The 16,968-nt window shown below is 44.0% G+C and overlaps 1 protein-coding gene and 1 long non-coding RNA gene across 5 annotated transcripts; one reads left to right on the forward strand and one right to left on the reverse strand.

Annotated features, from left to right (window-relative positions):
• Positions 1-870: 870 nt before the first annotated feature.
• On the reverse strand, positions 871-2,656 carry LOC135241045 (uncharacterized). Its single transcript, XR_010325869.1, has 2 exons — positions 2,559-2,656; positions 871-2,313 (listed from the first exon to the last, which is right to left on the reverse strand). It is a non-coding gene; the product is annotated as an uncharacterized LOC135241045 (long non-coding RNA).
• A 3,016-nt stretch (positions 2,657-5,672) lies between these two features.
• On the forward strand, positions 5,673-16,371 carry phc1 (polyhomeotic homolog 1). 4 transcript variants are annotated; one of them, XM_064309463.1, is made up of 15 exons: positions 5,673-5,748; positions 6,626-6,747; positions 7,291-7,401; positions 7,700-7,777; positions 8,487-8,627; positions 10,438-10,641; positions 11,086-11,167; positions 11,393-12,444; positions 12,631-12,769; positions 12,935-13,095; positions 13,256-13,343; positions 13,599-13,686; positions 14,498-14,675; positions 14,900-15,137; positions 15,382-16,371. In XM_064309463.1, the coding sequence occupies exons 2-15, from the start codon at positions 6,631-6,633 to the stop codon at positions 15,531-15,533; spliced, it is 2,829 nt and encodes a 942-aa protein (XP_064165533.1). In that variant the 5' UTR covers positions 5,673-5,748; positions 6,626-6,630; the 3' UTR covers positions 15,534-16,371. The 4 variants fall into 4 exon arrangements, with proteins under 4 accessions (XP_064165533.1, XP_064165542.1, XP_064165516.1 ...); XM_064309472.1 differs by having other exon boundaries at positions 5,674-5,694; XM_064309446.1 differs by having other exon boundaries at positions 5,701-5,931.
• Positions 16,372-16,968: the final 597 nt, after the last annotated feature.

Raw genomic sequence — 16,968 nt, forward strand, 5'->3', positions numbered from 1 at the left:
TCTTGTTGCCCCCTCCACTCCGCACTTTATATAAAATAGTCCTTTCTACTTTTTAAAATTTTATCTCCTGACCTCTTCTGTGTCTGTCCAATGTCCTAATGTTGTGATTTGATGATGGCCTGTTTTTCTCCCTGGTTCTTGCAGCTCGGAGTTGAAGCACATCAGCACACCTTGGTGGTCTCCACAATATGAGTTGTGTTACTTTAGTGGGCGATCTACGTGCTCCTCTGATTGATCCCCAAGATTCCCTGTCATTTGTTAACATTCACAATCATTATTTATTTGATTTTCAAAGTGCCTGAATCCAGGGTGATCCAGGGCTGAAATTGAGCATACTGTCCTTTTTTACAGCTTGGTGCTTGCCTAGGCTGTTAAGATTGTGTGGCTTGCTCACTGACTTACTAGCAGTGCACATCCATCCACACTATGCCTGAAAATGTTACTTTGTGGTGGCTAGCTCTAGCCCCCTGTCTTTAAACTGCATTTATACTTTTTATCCCCTTACTGCTGCCCGGCTGCAACCATAAGCAAGAAGCATGAAATTGACATTTTAATCATCCACAAGATTTAAACGCTCTTTTTTTTTTTTTTTTTTTTTTTAGGTCAAAAAGTCTGACGAATCGTGATAAAACAGATCTGAGCTTTCAGGCTGGGATGATTGTTCAGTTCTCCTTCTCAAAGATTAGGTTGAGCACCGCTGAGAAACAGCCCAGAACCTCCTCCTGGCAAAACGCACGCAGGCTGTCGATTTGAGCCTGCAGTCCTTCGTCTGCCGGCAGGTAACTCCAGTGGAAATCTCTGAGAGGATTGCAGTCCTCATGGTAGTGCCTCAGGATCATCACAGCACTTGTGTCAGGGGGGTTTGTCTCCATCTTTGCTACTTTATCAAGGATGTAAAGGTAGGTCTGCACTTGAACGCTGTACACGTGGTCCTTTTTGACACAAGCGTTTTGGGTATTTGGGGTTTTGGTGTACAACTTGTCCACCATGTCACCTGTTGTGCTTTTACACTCGATCACCACTCTCTTGCTTACACTTTTGTCACTGTGATTTTTGACCTCTCCAAGAAAATCTAGTGTCCCTGTAAGGAATCCATACTCTACAGTGTTCCCCTTGGTGTAACTGGCATCCTTGTAATCTGATGCGTCTTGTAGGCCAAGAAAGAACTTCAGTGACTCCGCCTCATCGTCGTCGTTCTTGCCAAACTTTTTTGCTGAGTTTTCTCCATTCCACAGGGATGTCTCATCTACAAACTTCCTGCCCTTTGTGACCTCAGTGTTCACCCTCGTTCCTTCCGTAACCCGTGGTGAGTCTGTCCCAACATCCACTGACTTCCAGCTCCGGGTTTTTGCAGTGGAGTACATGGGTGGAGTTGAAATGGGTGTCATCATGTAATTTTCCCTGAGCTTGAATCCGTGACCGGTGTTGGATGTGTTGGCTTCCCACTGCTTGCGACTTTTCTCTCCATTCTCTTTTTTTTCAAAGAAGATGAGCCGGGTCAGGTCCAGCACATTTCCTCCCTCTTTAAGTTCCAAAGCACGCTTCACCTTCCTGCTTGGCAGTCGAGGACAAGACTTGAAGGCGAGTTTAAAGTTTTCTAGTTCTCTAATGAGTGTTTCAGCATCCTTGATACTTTGTTCTGCTTTTGAGATTTCTATTGCTCTGTGGGATGTAATGTCCACCGGCAGTGTGATGTGCAGTAATCTCAGCAGCTGAATAAAATCAACCCTGTCTAAGTACAGTCCATTTCCTGTTGTATCACCTTGTGTTTCGGTCTCCCTTCCTTCTGGTTCAACCACTGTATCTGGTCCTTTTCCTCTGCTTTCACCTTGTCCCGGCCTAGCCTTCGCTCCTCTCTTCCCCATCCCTCTGTTCTTGCTCTCTGTGGCCGCATTGATGATTTCTTCCCTTTTTCCTTCGCCTCCTTCTTGTTGGGTTAGATCTCCTCTGGCTCTTCCTGGTCCTCTCCCTCTCACTTGACCTCTTCGTCCTCCGCCTTTAATCCCTTCTCCACTCATTGCCTCTTTGTCCCCTGGTCCTCTTTCATTATCTCTCTCTTCTCTTCCTCTTCCTCTTCCTCTTGCAACTCCCTTTGCGTCCATAGCTCTCTTCTCGTTTTAGTGACTCACATCAAAGTTTAGGTCCATTCATTACAGGAGGCATTGGGATAAAAGCTCCAATAGATTAGGATGAACAGAAAGGAAAGCAAAACAAGTTCAAAATAATCAGTGTCTCATCAAGGACAATGATCATCAGGTCTTCCCAAACAGACAGGCCCCTTGATTAGAGCAAAGTTTAAGAGTGCAGGGAAACCTGTGGATGTACACAAAAATTCAAACATCACATTTACAACTTTCAAGTCATTTTGTAACTCACAAAGTTGTGCCTTTATGAGTAACTACTAGGAGGTTACAGTCTAGCTATGAGTAGCCATTTAAAGTTTGAATTAAAATAGAATTTTCAGAGCAAATACCTGTTTTCTTTGTACTTACAGTTCTCCATTCATAGTTATTGTTTACCCTTGAACGGGTCAAGGCAGAATTAAGAAAATGACTTACCAGACGGAGTTGTGTGTGTTTCTGAGATCATACCATCCTTACACAGCTGATACTCACTCTGGTGTTTCTGTTTCCTTGTCAACCTTCAAACATGTTTTACATGTTAAGCAGGTTTACGTAAGCAAGACAAGCGTGCTCCTCCCAATTCTGTTTACTGTACATCACGTCTCTCCCTCTCCTGTTTTTAATAGCCTGTGATAAAGTGGTCAGGTTCCTCTGTTGTCCTTGTGGTGGTGGTGGAGTGGGGGGTCCCCTCCCCCCTTAGAAGGAACCCCTTTTCTTCAATCCCATGTTTCCACAGCACTATTCCCCTTCCACATACTGTATGCGTGAACTCCTTTTGATCTGGCAGATATCATCAGACTTGGTGACCTGATTAGTTTAGAAAAGTCTGAAAGGAGGTTTGAGATGGTTGGTAAATGGTAAATGGACTGCATTTATATAGTGCTTTTATCCAAAGTACTTTACAATTGATGCCTCTCATTTGCCAGAGCAGTTGGGGGTTAGGGGTTAGGTGTCTTGTTCAAGGACACTTTGACATGCCCAGGGCGGGGTTTGAACCGGCAACCCTCCGACTGCCAGACAATCGGTCTTACCTCCTGAGCTATGTCGCCCCTGATTGTTGCACGGGTTGGGTTCCAGACTCGGTACAGTGCTTTTCGTGCTCAGTTGGTGGGTGCTCATTTCTCAGCCGTATGACTGAACCCCACAAGCACATGCAGCGTGTGGAGGCAGGGGACTCCATAAAGAATCATTTGAGATCCTTAAAAATCCTTCGGTCTCTGCTTGTGGACGGCCCTCCTCAATTCCAACTGCAAATTTTCAACCATGTTCCAGTCTGGAGAATGAGATGGCCATTGTAAAATAGTCTTGAGCTTACAGGATAGCCCATTACCTCACCTGTACTATTTATTTTATTACATTACATTACATTACATTACAGGCATTTGGAAGATGCTCTTATCTAGAGCGACGTACAACAAAGTGTATAACAAATTTTATGCTGTCATCTGTGCTCATATTCTATCAAGTGTGTGAATAATTTTGGAGCAGACTGTATATATAATGGGATAGCACAATTAAATGTCAGACATTAGAATAAATGAATGTCTAAAAGTGAACAGTGGTAATAAATATTCAAATACAATACTGAGTAAGTAATCAGAAATTAAATGATGACACAGAACAATAAGTGGAAATGTAAGGTTGTATTTTGACCTATTTGGTGCTTTGTGTGGATGTGTTGCTTAGGTTGTTCATTACATTACAGGCATTTAGCTAACTCTTATCCAGAGCGACTTACACTACTTTTTTTTTTGTATATACATAGGATTTTACATTGCATCCATTTATACAGCTGGATATATACTAAAGCAATTCAGGTTAAGTACCTTGCTAAAGGGTACAACGGCAGTGTCCTACCCAGGAATCGAACCTATGACCTTTCAGTTACAATCCCAGTTCCTTACCCACTGTGCTACACTGCCAGTTGTGGCAGGCTGCAGCAAACTGCCAGGCCAGTATTTTCCTGTTTGAGTAGTCTTTGTTTTTTTCTGTCCCAAATAACATTACTGTTATTCTGTGAAAGTGTCAGTTATTTTCCTGTATTTCTCACTTGCAGCTCTCTTCCACCGCCTCTGTTTCACACTCAGTCTCAATCTTTCTCGACACATTCCTAAAACAAGTTCAAACATACTGGTTGCGTTTTTTTTTTCTGGATCTGTTTCTCTCACAGTGGCCCCCTCAGGTTGTTAGATTTTAGATGTGTTTTGTCCTGATTACCTCATTCAAAATGTGTTTAAAAAGGACACTGAAAATACAGTACGTTGGGGAGAGTGCAGTGTGGCAGCCCTGTATTATATTGCACAGACTACACAGCACAAAGCAATTTTGAAAGTTAATTCTGCTGGGTCAACTGCTGTTTGCTCAGCTGGAGTCTAAACCTCAGCCATAAACCACTATACCACAGAACTGCATTACAACTGGAACAGCTAATTCTCATTTCACAGATTGAGATAGCTGTTCTGGTTTAATACAGTTCTGTGGTGTGAAGGTCAAAATCTGAGGTTTAATTTCCTGCTAAGCATGCTGCAGTTGACCCCATCTGTTTATTCACATGGTAAAATAACCTAGTAATGGTTAAGGACACAGGTGGTAAAATACCTGAAACAACTCAAACTGATATGTAATCCAAGCTTCATCTGTTGTCATATGCAATGTCACAAAATGGTTTATGGAGACAGACAGCAGTATACTGTAACTGTATCTGCTTGACTGACTTGAGCTGGGAAAATAGTCAAACCTTTGTGAAAAATTAATTAATGGAATTATGTGTCAAATTAGTAAGTACCACCTGAGGAAATGTATTGTTACTGTGTCCAAAGTGTTTTGCCATGTTTGTACAGTATAGGTCAACATAAAGGTGTGTCAGCCACTTTTGTCAGCAAAATTCTGACTTTCAAGTACAAATTTTTCCGTATAAATTCAAATCTGTGTCATGCATAATTACTTTCAGATGAAAATAACCGCTTCTTTGTAACTGTAGTGCATTGGGATAACTTGGAACTTTAAATTAATGTTCAGTAAAAGACATGAAACTTTGTCTGGTCTAATTGCTGAATTATCTTTATAATGGTTAGCATATGACACGTATCTATAGAAAATGTAATTTACCATTTATTTTAAGGGGGTGTGTATACAGTTATATTACATAGTCAATATGGACGATGCCATTACAAGTTTAACTGCTGGTAAACAAAATACACACATAAAAAATTTGAGTACTTCTATAATATATTCCTGTAACTGTTATAAATACTCGTATCTTGTTTAATCACAACACTTTATTGCATTTCATCCATGCATATTGCCTATGATCATTTACTATTTTTATATATAAAAAGTGACTGCATTTATTATGGCTATGAATAGCCTATTGTCTGATGCCAGCTTTATGTTAATTGCTCTGCATTGGATGTTTATTTGCTCTCTCTCTCGCTTTCTCTTTCTCTCGTAAAGCCTGTGGAGTTTCAGGTCAATTAAACAAATTAAGGCTTCTTCCCCACTTCGGACTTTGAAAAAGTTTCAACACGATCTGTTTACGGAAGGTTAACGTCATTTATTAGCGCCGGAAAGGGTAAGGCAAACAACGGAGAAGGAGGCGGATTCTCCCTGAAGCACAATCGCTCCAGTAATTGTGACCTAATGTTTATAGCTAGCTGTTACTCAACTGGCTAGCTTGAGCAATGTACTAAGTACATGTTTAACGCGATCCGCCTCGCGAAAATCATATACAAAAAGTGAAGAAAAAGATTGATCAGTCGATAGAAGGTGGGGAATATAGCTAACGAAGGAGAAGGAAAAGGAGGTCGCGGTGAGCGCCGAATTATAACGTTACATGACCAGCCATGAAAGCGCCACGGCGATGAAATCGCTAGCAGTAGTTATATAGCTAGTTATTGTTTAGAATTAGGCAAGTAACTTGTCTATATTAGTTCTATAAATCTTACGAATTTTCGCAATGCAGCATTACACTGCTAGCTACCGGGAGAAGTTATCTCGGTAGCTAGCTAGTTAACGGTATAACGTTACTTAGCAAGCTAGCTGGCCCTGTTGGTGATCAGCTAGCAACTAGGTTAGCTTGCTATTATTGCAAAGCTATACTAATAAGTGTTTCGGCAAAAGGGTATGAGATTATTTTGAGAGCAAAAAAGAAATGCATTGTGCTATCTTTTCGGCCAATAATATGTTTCGCTTACATAATCATCCAACACTGACCAATGACCAGCAAGCTGAGGTGGATTCCATTCTACGAAAAGCATAGAATCAGAACCCGGGGGTAGTTTACGAAGTTAGAAAGGTGAAAGTGTGAAAATGTTACCACCTGTTCCCAAATCACCTTGCTAGGCAGTTGTGTACTCAGCTCTCTTAATTTACTAGTTATTAGAGTGTACCGTATTTTGCTGTGCGGTGTATGGGCTACACATTGTCATGCTTAACCCAAGATATGCCCTTAAGCTTATACACCCCAATTTGTTGTGCATTGGATTGACATATCTCATCTTCAGTCACCATGGATACAGAAGGGGACCAGAACTCAGGCGCTACCAATGGGAACACGCCTTCTGGGGGGAATTCTCGTCCACATCAAATATCCCAAATGTCTCTTTATGAGAGACAGGCTGTACAGGTGAGTGCATACCCTATATTGATTATAAATTCAGTCAGAAATAACAGGCTCTTAATAATTATGGCCTAAGTGTCAATTGTAGAGGACTTGTCCAACATGTGTTATAATCTTATCTTAATCTTATATTGATGGTCACTTTTTTAAGAGATCTACTCCAGGAAGTTTTAAGAGTATCTGGTTTGCCAGAGGTAAATTGTGAATTACAAGAGTATCTCTGTTTGGAAATTCTCACACTGACCATGTAAAAAAAATGTATTCGTAGCTACACTTTTGTGAGTATATGGATGCTGGCTTAATTACCCGCTGTAAAGTGCTGTAGCTAATGCTACTAGCCACTTGCTGCAGATTGTTGTGTTCTGGGTCTTACTGTGTGTAAGCCTTCGCAAATGATCAGTCTGGATGTAAGCTGTTTGATTAATATTAGCCTATACAGTGTATAAAATTGCAGGTTCTGACCAGATTTCTGCTGTGGAACCTGGTCCAGTTGGTACCAGCGTGTGCACTGTAAGAAAAGTCATTCTGTGGGTTTCTGTGTGTATTCAGGCTCTCCAGGCTCTGCAGAGGCAGCCCAACGCAGCTCAGTATTTCCAGCAGCTGATGCTCCAGCAGCAGATAAGCAACGCCCAGCTCCACAACCTGGCCGCCGTGCAACAGGTATCTGTGGCGGCAGCGCGTAGCATGTTGCACCTGTTCAGAGCAGCTGCATGCACAGCCTTAGCGCCGGCACGCTACACTACGCTACAACTGTTACACTGCGGCCTGTGCAGTCAGGCAACGGCCACGTTAGCAGAGCGAATGGGGGTTTCCGTGGGACCGGCCAGCATATGCTGTGGACGATTCTGAATGGGTTTGAAGGCTGAAGTGATGTTGAAGTGTATTACAATATTATCTACTAATATCTCTCTCTCTGTCTCTTACTCTCTCTATCTTTCTCTCACTCTCTCTCACCCAGGCCACTCTCGCTGCCAGTCGCCAGTCCAGTTCTCCCAGTAACAGTGTCTCCCAGGCCACCACCACTGCCCAATGCACTGTAGGTCACTGATACCCTGTTGACAGTACTGAGGTACTGTTAGAACAGGAAAACCCAGGGTTGTAGCTGCAATGGGAAGCCTCAGCTCTGATTCAAAGATGCTGCACAACTGGCACTGTCAGTCCTTTTGAATAGGTGGTACTGATGCTTAGAAAATGTTTTGACAGATAGAATCACGAGTTTGACCATAGTTTGTTTTCGTCAGGAAAAAAAAGAACAATTTATCATTAGCGTTATGTAGTTATCAGTGGTATTATATATAACACCATAAGTAACTATTTCACATGAAAGTTATTAACACTTAATGAACAAATTGTGAAAGACCATCCTCTTAAATCGTTGTGCACTGTATATGTTTGGGTTCCAGTTGTACTGAATAAGTTTATTATAAATTGTTTGATGCGCTTCACTGTAGCCAGGTTCAGTAAGTTTCAAGTGGCTTTACTGTAGACTTTATCAGTCTCTGAATAACTGCTCATTGCTGCTCATTGTAGTATGCAAAGTCTCTTCCAATAGCATTGGAAGTATATGAATAAGAAGAATGTATGAAATGTCTGCTTTACTGTAAGTAATAATTACTGTGTTACAGAATTAACTATGCCAGACCTGAATACTGATATCTTCATACGTTAGGAACTTGTTCACTGGATGTGCGAATGCTTGTTATTAATATCACTACATTTAAAAAGAATGCTAATTTCCCTCACAGGTGAATTTAAGCTCTTCTGCTGGAGGAGCCATGACCAATACCCGCCCCCTTGGTCCGGCCTCCTCTGCAGCATCATCGACTCTCAGCCAATCCGTGCTGCTGGGCGGGAACACGGCGGGACAGGGTCAGATGTACTTGAGAGTGAGTCTCACTCGGACTTTGTGTTTCATTGTCTTTCACATGATAATGGATATTGCATCAGTGTTGTTGTTGAAAGTAAATGAAACGTATTTCTAGGGCCTTGTTGGTACTGCGCTTCTAATAGCTTCTGGACATTCGAAAGACCTTCTCTTATCGCTTTTACTTTTAAATTGTTCATTAATCCACATGAAAAATATGCATACATATCTTTTCTAAATTTCATAAATTAAATAAAAAAATATTAGCGTTTTCTTTTGATGTAAAGTGAAATAGTTTCAAGCAGGAGAGCTTGGGGACTCTATAATTAATATTCATTCACAAGTTTGCTTTTGATAGACATGCCACTAAATGGACTCATGCTAACGTTTAGTCAGCTAGGCAGCAGAATCTGGAGGACTATAGAAAACTGTAAATCAGAAAACTGTATGTAAAACTGCCTAAATCGGTGGTAAGATCAGCGAGGTTCAACCGTGCATGTAGGACCCAATACTAATCAGTCCTACTGAGAAGAACATTGCTGCTACCACCTCCAGAATGGTATTTCTGTTTGTTATCAAGCCAGATTCTACCAGATTTCCTGTGTAAAAACAACAAATTGGATGGCTTGTTATCTTGCTAATTTAATTTCCTTTAGAACTTTTGGGACATTGTTTTGCTGCTCATTTGTATTGGCACACCATAGCGTTGTCCAGCTCACTTATTTATTCCACCTGAGCAGCCACGTGTGCCTCACTGTATATTACTCTTCCATTACTCTTTAATACTGACTTGCCTGTGCAGCTGTTTATACTCTGAGTCCCAATGGTACAGCCAGTACTGGTGACAAGCAGGCTCATTAACATATTCATGTGGTGAGCTGGTATTCGATCACTGCTGGTTGGTAAAAAAAAACACTTTGAAAAGTTTGGTTCCAAAAAGAGAGATCCACCATTTAAAAAAGTGACACCCACTCGTCATAAAATGATTGTTCACATAAAATCAGAACTCTTTTTGGTACTTTTGAAAATGTATTACCTATCTGAAGTCCTTAAAAAAAAAAAAAAAAATTAATTAATGGAGATTTTGAATGGGCATTTAACTTAAAAAAAAAAAAAAAAAAAACAATTCAAAATCTCAACGGAATTACAAGTGCTTAATGTCATAGTACTTATTTTCTTAGATTTTTTATAGCTATTAAAGAAGCAATTATTTTGAGTGCAGTTACTGCGTATACCAGTTGTTATGTGTCTCTGTTATTCTTGGCTGTGCTGCATTGCTTAGTACCCGTTCTCCTGGGTGACCACTGTGAGTGCTGGTTTTTAGTCAGCGCAAGAGTTTACATTTGACTGAGCTGCAAATTATACCCTGGTCTGTATCTGGCATCTAGATGTGTAACCTTTAAGTGCTGTTTAGGATAACTGGGGATTGAGGTGTTGTAAGCAAGCGGAAATTTGAGCTTAATTTTGCTAAATTGCCCCATAAACAAATTTAGGTCGGCTGCTCGGGTTGTTTAATGACTTACTTAGTTGATCTTTAACAACAGATAGATTGAAGAACTCATTACCTTAATTACCTTTAAAATAAATTATCAGGTTTGAATGGGCTTCTGGATCTAATATCACTTCCTGAGAGCTACCCTTTATGGAAGAGAATGTTCTGCTGGAGGTGTGTTTGTTTCGGTGATAGCAAACAGAAAGCAGAAAGTTCAGCCCTACCATAATTCAAGGATGTCTCTCCATTTCGCTTGAGCTCTGCTGGAATGGAACCCAGCTGGTGTGGTGCATGGCACGCTGTATATTTTTAACATTGGCGCTCTCCTCTTCCCTCTCAGGTCAATCGCTCTCTCAGGGCACCACTTTCATCCCAGCTTATATTCATGCCCGGTGGCACGGCAACCGCTGCTGTGGCAACTGTCGCTCAGCATCAGCCGCAACAGCAACAACAACAGCAGCAGCAGCAGCAGCAGCAGCAGCAGCAGACACAACAACAGGAAGTTCCTCCTACCTCCTCCAATAACCAATCAGACAATGATCAGGTACACCCTGCTTCAGTGATTGAGGTTTAATTGGGATTTGTCATGAAGGAGTTTGAAAGAGAATGTGTTTGAATTGGAGTGGATTACATGTGTGTCGGCTGTCACAAGTGTTCTGTTTCTTAGTTGGCTCCTGCACTGTTTATCTTCTATGTACAGTATCTTCCACGCTGTTTAATCTGACTTTTTTTAAAAACAGAAAGCAGACAGATTGCCCTCCTTGTGTATGTTTTATACTGTATTCAGACAAGTGGAAGCAGTGAGGGTAAGGGATGGAGAATGGGTCAGCGTGGACAGTGGGGGGGTGGTCGAACCCTCACTACGTCGGGGGGGGGGTGGTTGTGTACGCTGCACTATGAACTGCACCACACCTTTCCTGATCTCTGACTTTTACTAATTTTTCTCTCTCTGTCTCTTTCTCCCTCACTCTCCCGGTCTCTCTCTCAGGTGCAGAACCTGGCCTTGCGCTGTGTTTCCAGTCCCAGAGTCACAGGTGTCAAGGCCGAGTGTCCAGACCGGAAAGAGACAGGTACAGGCGGATGCGTGGCAGGATCTCAAAGAGAAGAGTAAACAGTTAGATGAGAGCAAATGTAGTTCTATTTTATGTTTAATATGTGCATTTCATGCACTTATCAGTAAGAAATATCTTTGCTATTTACAGAGAGAGAGGAAGGTGTGTCAATCATGTGTTGTTCACTCTTTGTTAGTAAATCATTTATTAATGTATCAGAATTCCTTTTTTCCCTTTTTTCAGTTACCTTCTCCATTGTTCAGCAACCCCAACAGCAGCAGCAGCAGCAGCAGTTCCCCCAAACTACCCAACAAACCACAGCGCAGCAGCAGCAGATACAGCCACAGCAGCCGCAAATGGCGAGCAAAGTGGCCCCATACACTCAGACCTCCGCACCCACCCTGCCCAGCATAAGCATCAAAACTGGAACCCAGTCCAACATGGCTCCGCCCCCAGCCCCTCCTCTCTCTCCTTCCTCCTCCCCGTCCCCCTCCCTCCCTATTCCCCAGCTCCTCCTCTCTCCTGGCTTCTGTCAAGCCCGTGCCGTCACCACGGTGACCTCGGCCGCCACGCCGACACACATCCTCGTCCCCACGTCCACTGCGCCCAGCCCCTCTCAGGTCTACCCGGGCTCCTCTGCCACGGCCAAGCCCAACATAAACACTCAGACCCTGGTGGTGCAGCCGCTGCAGCAGTCCAATGCTAACATCAACCCGGAGAAGATGGGCCACACCACTGGCCCTGTTCCCATTCAGCCCAAAACTGTGCAGGGCCTACGCCTGCCCCTCCAGCTCCCTCCCCGGCACCCGCCCCCCATCCTCCCAGCCCCACCAAGCAACACCCAGGCCAGTGCTTCGCACCCCCCGCCGCATGTTCCTGTTCAGCTGGTGGGTGCCAGGCAGGATTCTCTAGGAAACTCCCAGGCTTTGGCCCTGGCCCGGGCCCGAAGCTGCTGTGCCCAGGACAGCGGGTCTTTAAATAATTCCGCAAATTCCAATGTCGTTACTATGGTAACTTCAATGGCGACAGGAGTGGGTGTGGCTGGAGGGGCTGGCCTAAAGTCACCCCAAACGGCTCTCCCAATGACTCAGATCTCTCAGATTCACCTCCCTGCTAATCAGAGTCCAGTTCTGAACCCAAATCGTTCCTCTTCAACCACCTCCTCCTCCTCATCCCCCTCGATTTCTTCTTCTCCATGCCTGTCTCTTCCACTCTCTGCGGATGGGCAGAATACTGCATCGATAATGGTGCCTCCCTCTGGTGATTCTGTTTATGTGCAGCCTGTACAAATACAGGTGAGTTTACAGATTTTGTGTACTACAGTACCCATAATGCATAGCTGTCTGTTAAAAAAAAAAAAAAAAAAAAAGAACAGCTTTCCATAAAGTGAAACATTGGGTCAGATGGCTGTACTGGCCAGTCTATTTCATTAATATGCTGTGTTGCCCTCCAGTCAGATGTTTTTCCATATGTGTCTGAAGGGAAAGCCCGTTAGTGGATCTTTGAAGAGGAAGTCAGAATCTGATATAGCCAATGAGATGGCAGCAGGCTCCGCTCCTCTCTGCGCCCCCCCGCTGAGAGAAATCTCTCCTCCTCTCTCTGCCTCAGCCATCGACGCAGGCAAGACTTTTCTACACGTAATATGCGGCTGTATGCTTTTTTCTGTTCTGAAACTATGCGGATGTGGACGTGTTCATTTGTGCAGCTGTGAAGCGGCAAATTGACTGAATTTAACTGTAATTCCCTTCTGAACCTCAGTTTTACTATTATTCTCTGACTCACCAGCGTCCGGCACAGCCTCCCCCTCCCCGCCGGCTCTCTCCATGTCCCGGGCAGGAGGGGGTCAGGGTGAGAGGGCGCCCCCACCACAGGCTGTGGTTAAACCCCAGGTCCTCACACACCTGATTGAAGGCTTTGTCATCCAGGAAGGAGCCGAACCCTTCCCTGTGAGTACCTCAGAACGGACCTTGTGCTTATCCTTGAAAATGGTCATGGGAGTTGTAGTCCCTTCCCCTTCCCCCCATAAAGAGACATGTGTGTCCGCAAGGTGCTTTACTAATGGCGATAAAAGCATATTTAACCTTTTGGGAATATGCTGATCGACAGGTGACCGGACCAGTGAAGGAGCGAGCAGAGGGGGCGTTTCCGGCGACAGTCCCGCCCACTGTCCCGGCAGAGTCCGAGGCTCCCACAGGTGGGTGTTGATGGCGTACTGCGCCCTGCTGGTTTGGTGTCAGTTACTTTGTCACTTGAATTGAAATTGCGTTTTTGGAAAGTCCTAATTGAAGACTGATCATTGGATTTAATTTTCATTCCCTGTATTGGCTGAATTGAAATGGAATTGTGCCCCGCCCTGTCTGTCGGTATGTGTGCTTCCAGTTGCCCCCAGTGTTAGTGCTGATGTACTCTTGCTGGTAACTCATCTTCCTCTTCCTCCTCTCTGCCCCAGTGATGAAGTGTGAGTACTGTGAAGGCTTTGCCCCCGCCAACCAGTTCAGAGGCTCCAAACGCTTCTGCTCCATGACCTGTGCCAAGAGGTACAGTCTGTTTCCCCCCTCTTCCGTACCCCTGCCCGTTAAAGGATGGGTTTTTATCCTCCGCCACAATTCATTTTGTGCCCTATAGGGGACACAATTCTCCGCTCTCATTCTTAAGAACCATGCATTCTCCTATCCTGAAGCTTACACCACAAGGGCATTTAAAAAAAAGTTATACTTTTTACATTTTCACTGCAGTTTTTGTCTTCCAAGACATGTATTATGTTGAACTTTTTTTCTGCTAGGTCTCAGGAGGATATAGCTTTCAGGCCCTCCACCTTAACACGTGTCTGCCACAAACTATTACATCAGAGCTGCCTGACCCTGCTCCTGGAGATCTACCATCCTCTTGGTTTTCATTTCAACCCCGAATTGGCACACCTGACTCATACTAATTAGCAGTTCCGTGAGATCTCTGGCTGTTGAATGAGGCGTGTTTTCTTCGAGTTAGAGTGAAAACCTACAGGACGGTAGATCTGCAGGAGCAGGGCTGGGCAGCCTTGCCTTGTGCTAACCCTATTCAGACCAATTACAGCAGGCATGCCAGTGATTTGCCTGCTGCAAAACGAGGGATTTTTTTTTTTTTTTTGCTTGAGCTTGTTTGTTCGTACTTTGCACTTTGCAAAGCTGCCATTGCACACTCGCCGCCAAGTGTTCAATTCCTGCCACCTATCCTTTGCTTCTCAAGTTTTACAATAGGGACCAGGTGTGGGTTAGGTGATTTCTGCATAATTTATTCTCCGCTTGCCACGGGTTATTTTATTACACAAAATGAACGCTCTCTGGGTGTCGCGCTTTTTTCTGCCCCCAGGTACAATGTGAGCTGCAGTCACCAGTTCCGCAGTCGTCGCGGCCGAGCTGCTCGCGCGTCAGTGGGGGGGCCTGGGGGGCCTGTGGGGCCCGAGGGGATCCTGAGACGCAGGGGTCCTCGCAGGAGCAGCTCGGAGATCGCCTGCGCCAAAATAGCCGGGAGACATTTGCCTGTGAAGGTGAGGTAGAGCAAGCGCAATGACAGAGAATGTATCTCAGTGCTCACTTGATACTACCTGTATTCTACATCAGCACACTTCTAGAATATTTAAATAATTGAGTCACTTGAGTATTTTCAGGTCTGTATGACCTGTCTGTTGATGTAGTCCTTGTGAATGCGTTCTTCCAGGTTTTGTTTCGACTGGTTTGTACACCCTGAATATCCTTCCTTTCTCTTTCCCAGTGTCGGTCAGAGTCCAGCCGTTCAGAGGATGTCTCCAGTTGTGAGGAAGAGGAGGAGGAAGACTCTCTCTCCCTTTCTCCCAGCTCCTCCTTGTCCTGCCCCAGACCGGCTCACTGTGGGCCCCAGTTGGACGGCTCCACTGCTGGTGGTCTCCCATTGGACGGCGGCCACTTCCTTTCTGGAAGTCCCTCCCACTGGAGTGTGGATGAAGTGTGTCAGTTTATCTCCTCGTTGCAAGGTCAGTTTTACCTCATTTTCTGATTTTTTAGGCTTCCGTGCCGATATACATCTCCACATTCCTCATATTGAGGTGCCTTATTTTTATTACAATGAGGGGGTATCGCATGAATTTTCACTGAAAATGTTGCATTTGCCCATCTGTCTGTCAGAGTTTTCACTTCCTATTCAATCAACAGGATATTGTTGTCCCTGTATTGTGCTAATTCGCTCTTTCTCTCTGCCACTCTTTCTCTTCCTCTCAGGTTGTGAAGACCTGGCAAGTCAGTTCCTCTCCCAGGAGATCGACGGTCAGGCCCTGCTCCTGCTGAGGGAGGAGCACCTCATGTCCACTATGAACATCAAACTGGGTCCAGCGCTGAAGATCTGCGCCTCCATAAACAACCTGAGGGACTGAGGGGGACTGGGAGGGGCGATGACCCTGCTGTTCTGGCCAATCACAGGGCAGATGTGGAAGGGAAAAGCCCGGTCAGCTGTGACACGGTTGCCTTTACTTGGAACACGTCGTACGTTTTCCACATTGTGTTTCCCGGAAGAAGAGGGGAGAAAAAATGAAACGGATAGGAATGTCGTGAATAGAAGAGTTCTTGTCTCTGACGGAATGGAGAGGAATTGAAGATTTGTGCTTGTGAGAGAGAGAGAGAGAGAGAGAGAGAGAGAGACGTGTGTGCAGTGCGTGTGCGGAAGCCTGATGTTGTTTGCAACAAAATATATTCCCATGCTTGTGCTCTGTGCGTATACAATTATAGAAGGTAATCATCATTATTATTATTAGCTTATATGACAGTATATTTCAAGAGTCAAACGAAAAGTTGCCTTTTTACTCTTTTCAATGGTGCTTTAATGAAGTAATTGATAGTGGTAGCATTGGGTGTAGAAATACCAGATTCCTCCATTCCAAAGTTAATGATGATGAAACTGCATTGCTTGTCATTCCACGTGGCTTATTTCTTAATGCTTGTTTGTGGACTGAGGTCAGACTACTTGAGGATCAGGTGACATTTTGCAGGTTTGATATAAAAGTGGCGGGGGAAGCTAGAATTCCCTGGGTTGTTTTGTCAAAAGGAGTCTGGTTCCTAGAATCTTTTTTGTATTAAAATCAACAATTTGCCTTTTATGATTTACGAAGATTATTCTGAGAATAGGTATTACTCTGCTTGCGTATCTACATGTTTGGCTAGGGAGAGCTGCCTCCTGCTTATTATGCTAGAAAAATAAACAATTATTGCTGAAAACTTCCTTTGTTCGGAGAATCATTTGATATGGTTTGACTCAACACGTGACCTTATTAATATTATGAATTATTGTAACAAAGATAATTAAATTATGTAAATCATTGTAAATTAATCCGAAGGGTTTCACCTTAATGACTAATAATTTGCTGATAATGTAATGAGGAATAGGAACACCTAACCATCTGCATAAAACAACACTGAACTTGCATGAGCAGCTTTAAATAGATTGGACAGAGACCTGAATTTGCCCTCTTCATTTCTTTTTAATGGCAGGCCTGGGGTTGGGACTGTTTCACTGCATGTTTCGTTGGAGAAGAGCTTCAATTCTGAGCTTAATGGGGTTGGAGTGCCAATTAGCCGATCGTTTCTGGCCAAGAGAAACATTTCCACAGCACGGGGTAAAATGCAGCAAGCACGGACTCGGGGAGCAACTGATGGGCACAAACTGTCCAGCATGTCAACAGGGCCCAGTAGCTTGATCTCAAAATGGCCGCCTCTTGTATCTCACTGGCAGAGAGCGGCTTTGGAACCACCTGTAGTCCTCATCGTAACCTTTCGGAATCTAGTCATAATGCTCAAGCAGATCCTCTCTTAAAG

Source organism: Anguilla rostrata, chromosome 1 (genome assembly GCF_018555375.3).
Source record: "Anguilla rostrata isolate EN2019 chromosome 1, ASM1855537v3, whole genome shotgun sequence".
NCBI classification, from domain to species: Eukaryota; Metazoa; Chordata; class Actinopteri; order Anguilliformes; family Anguillidae; genus Anguilla; species Anguilla rostrata.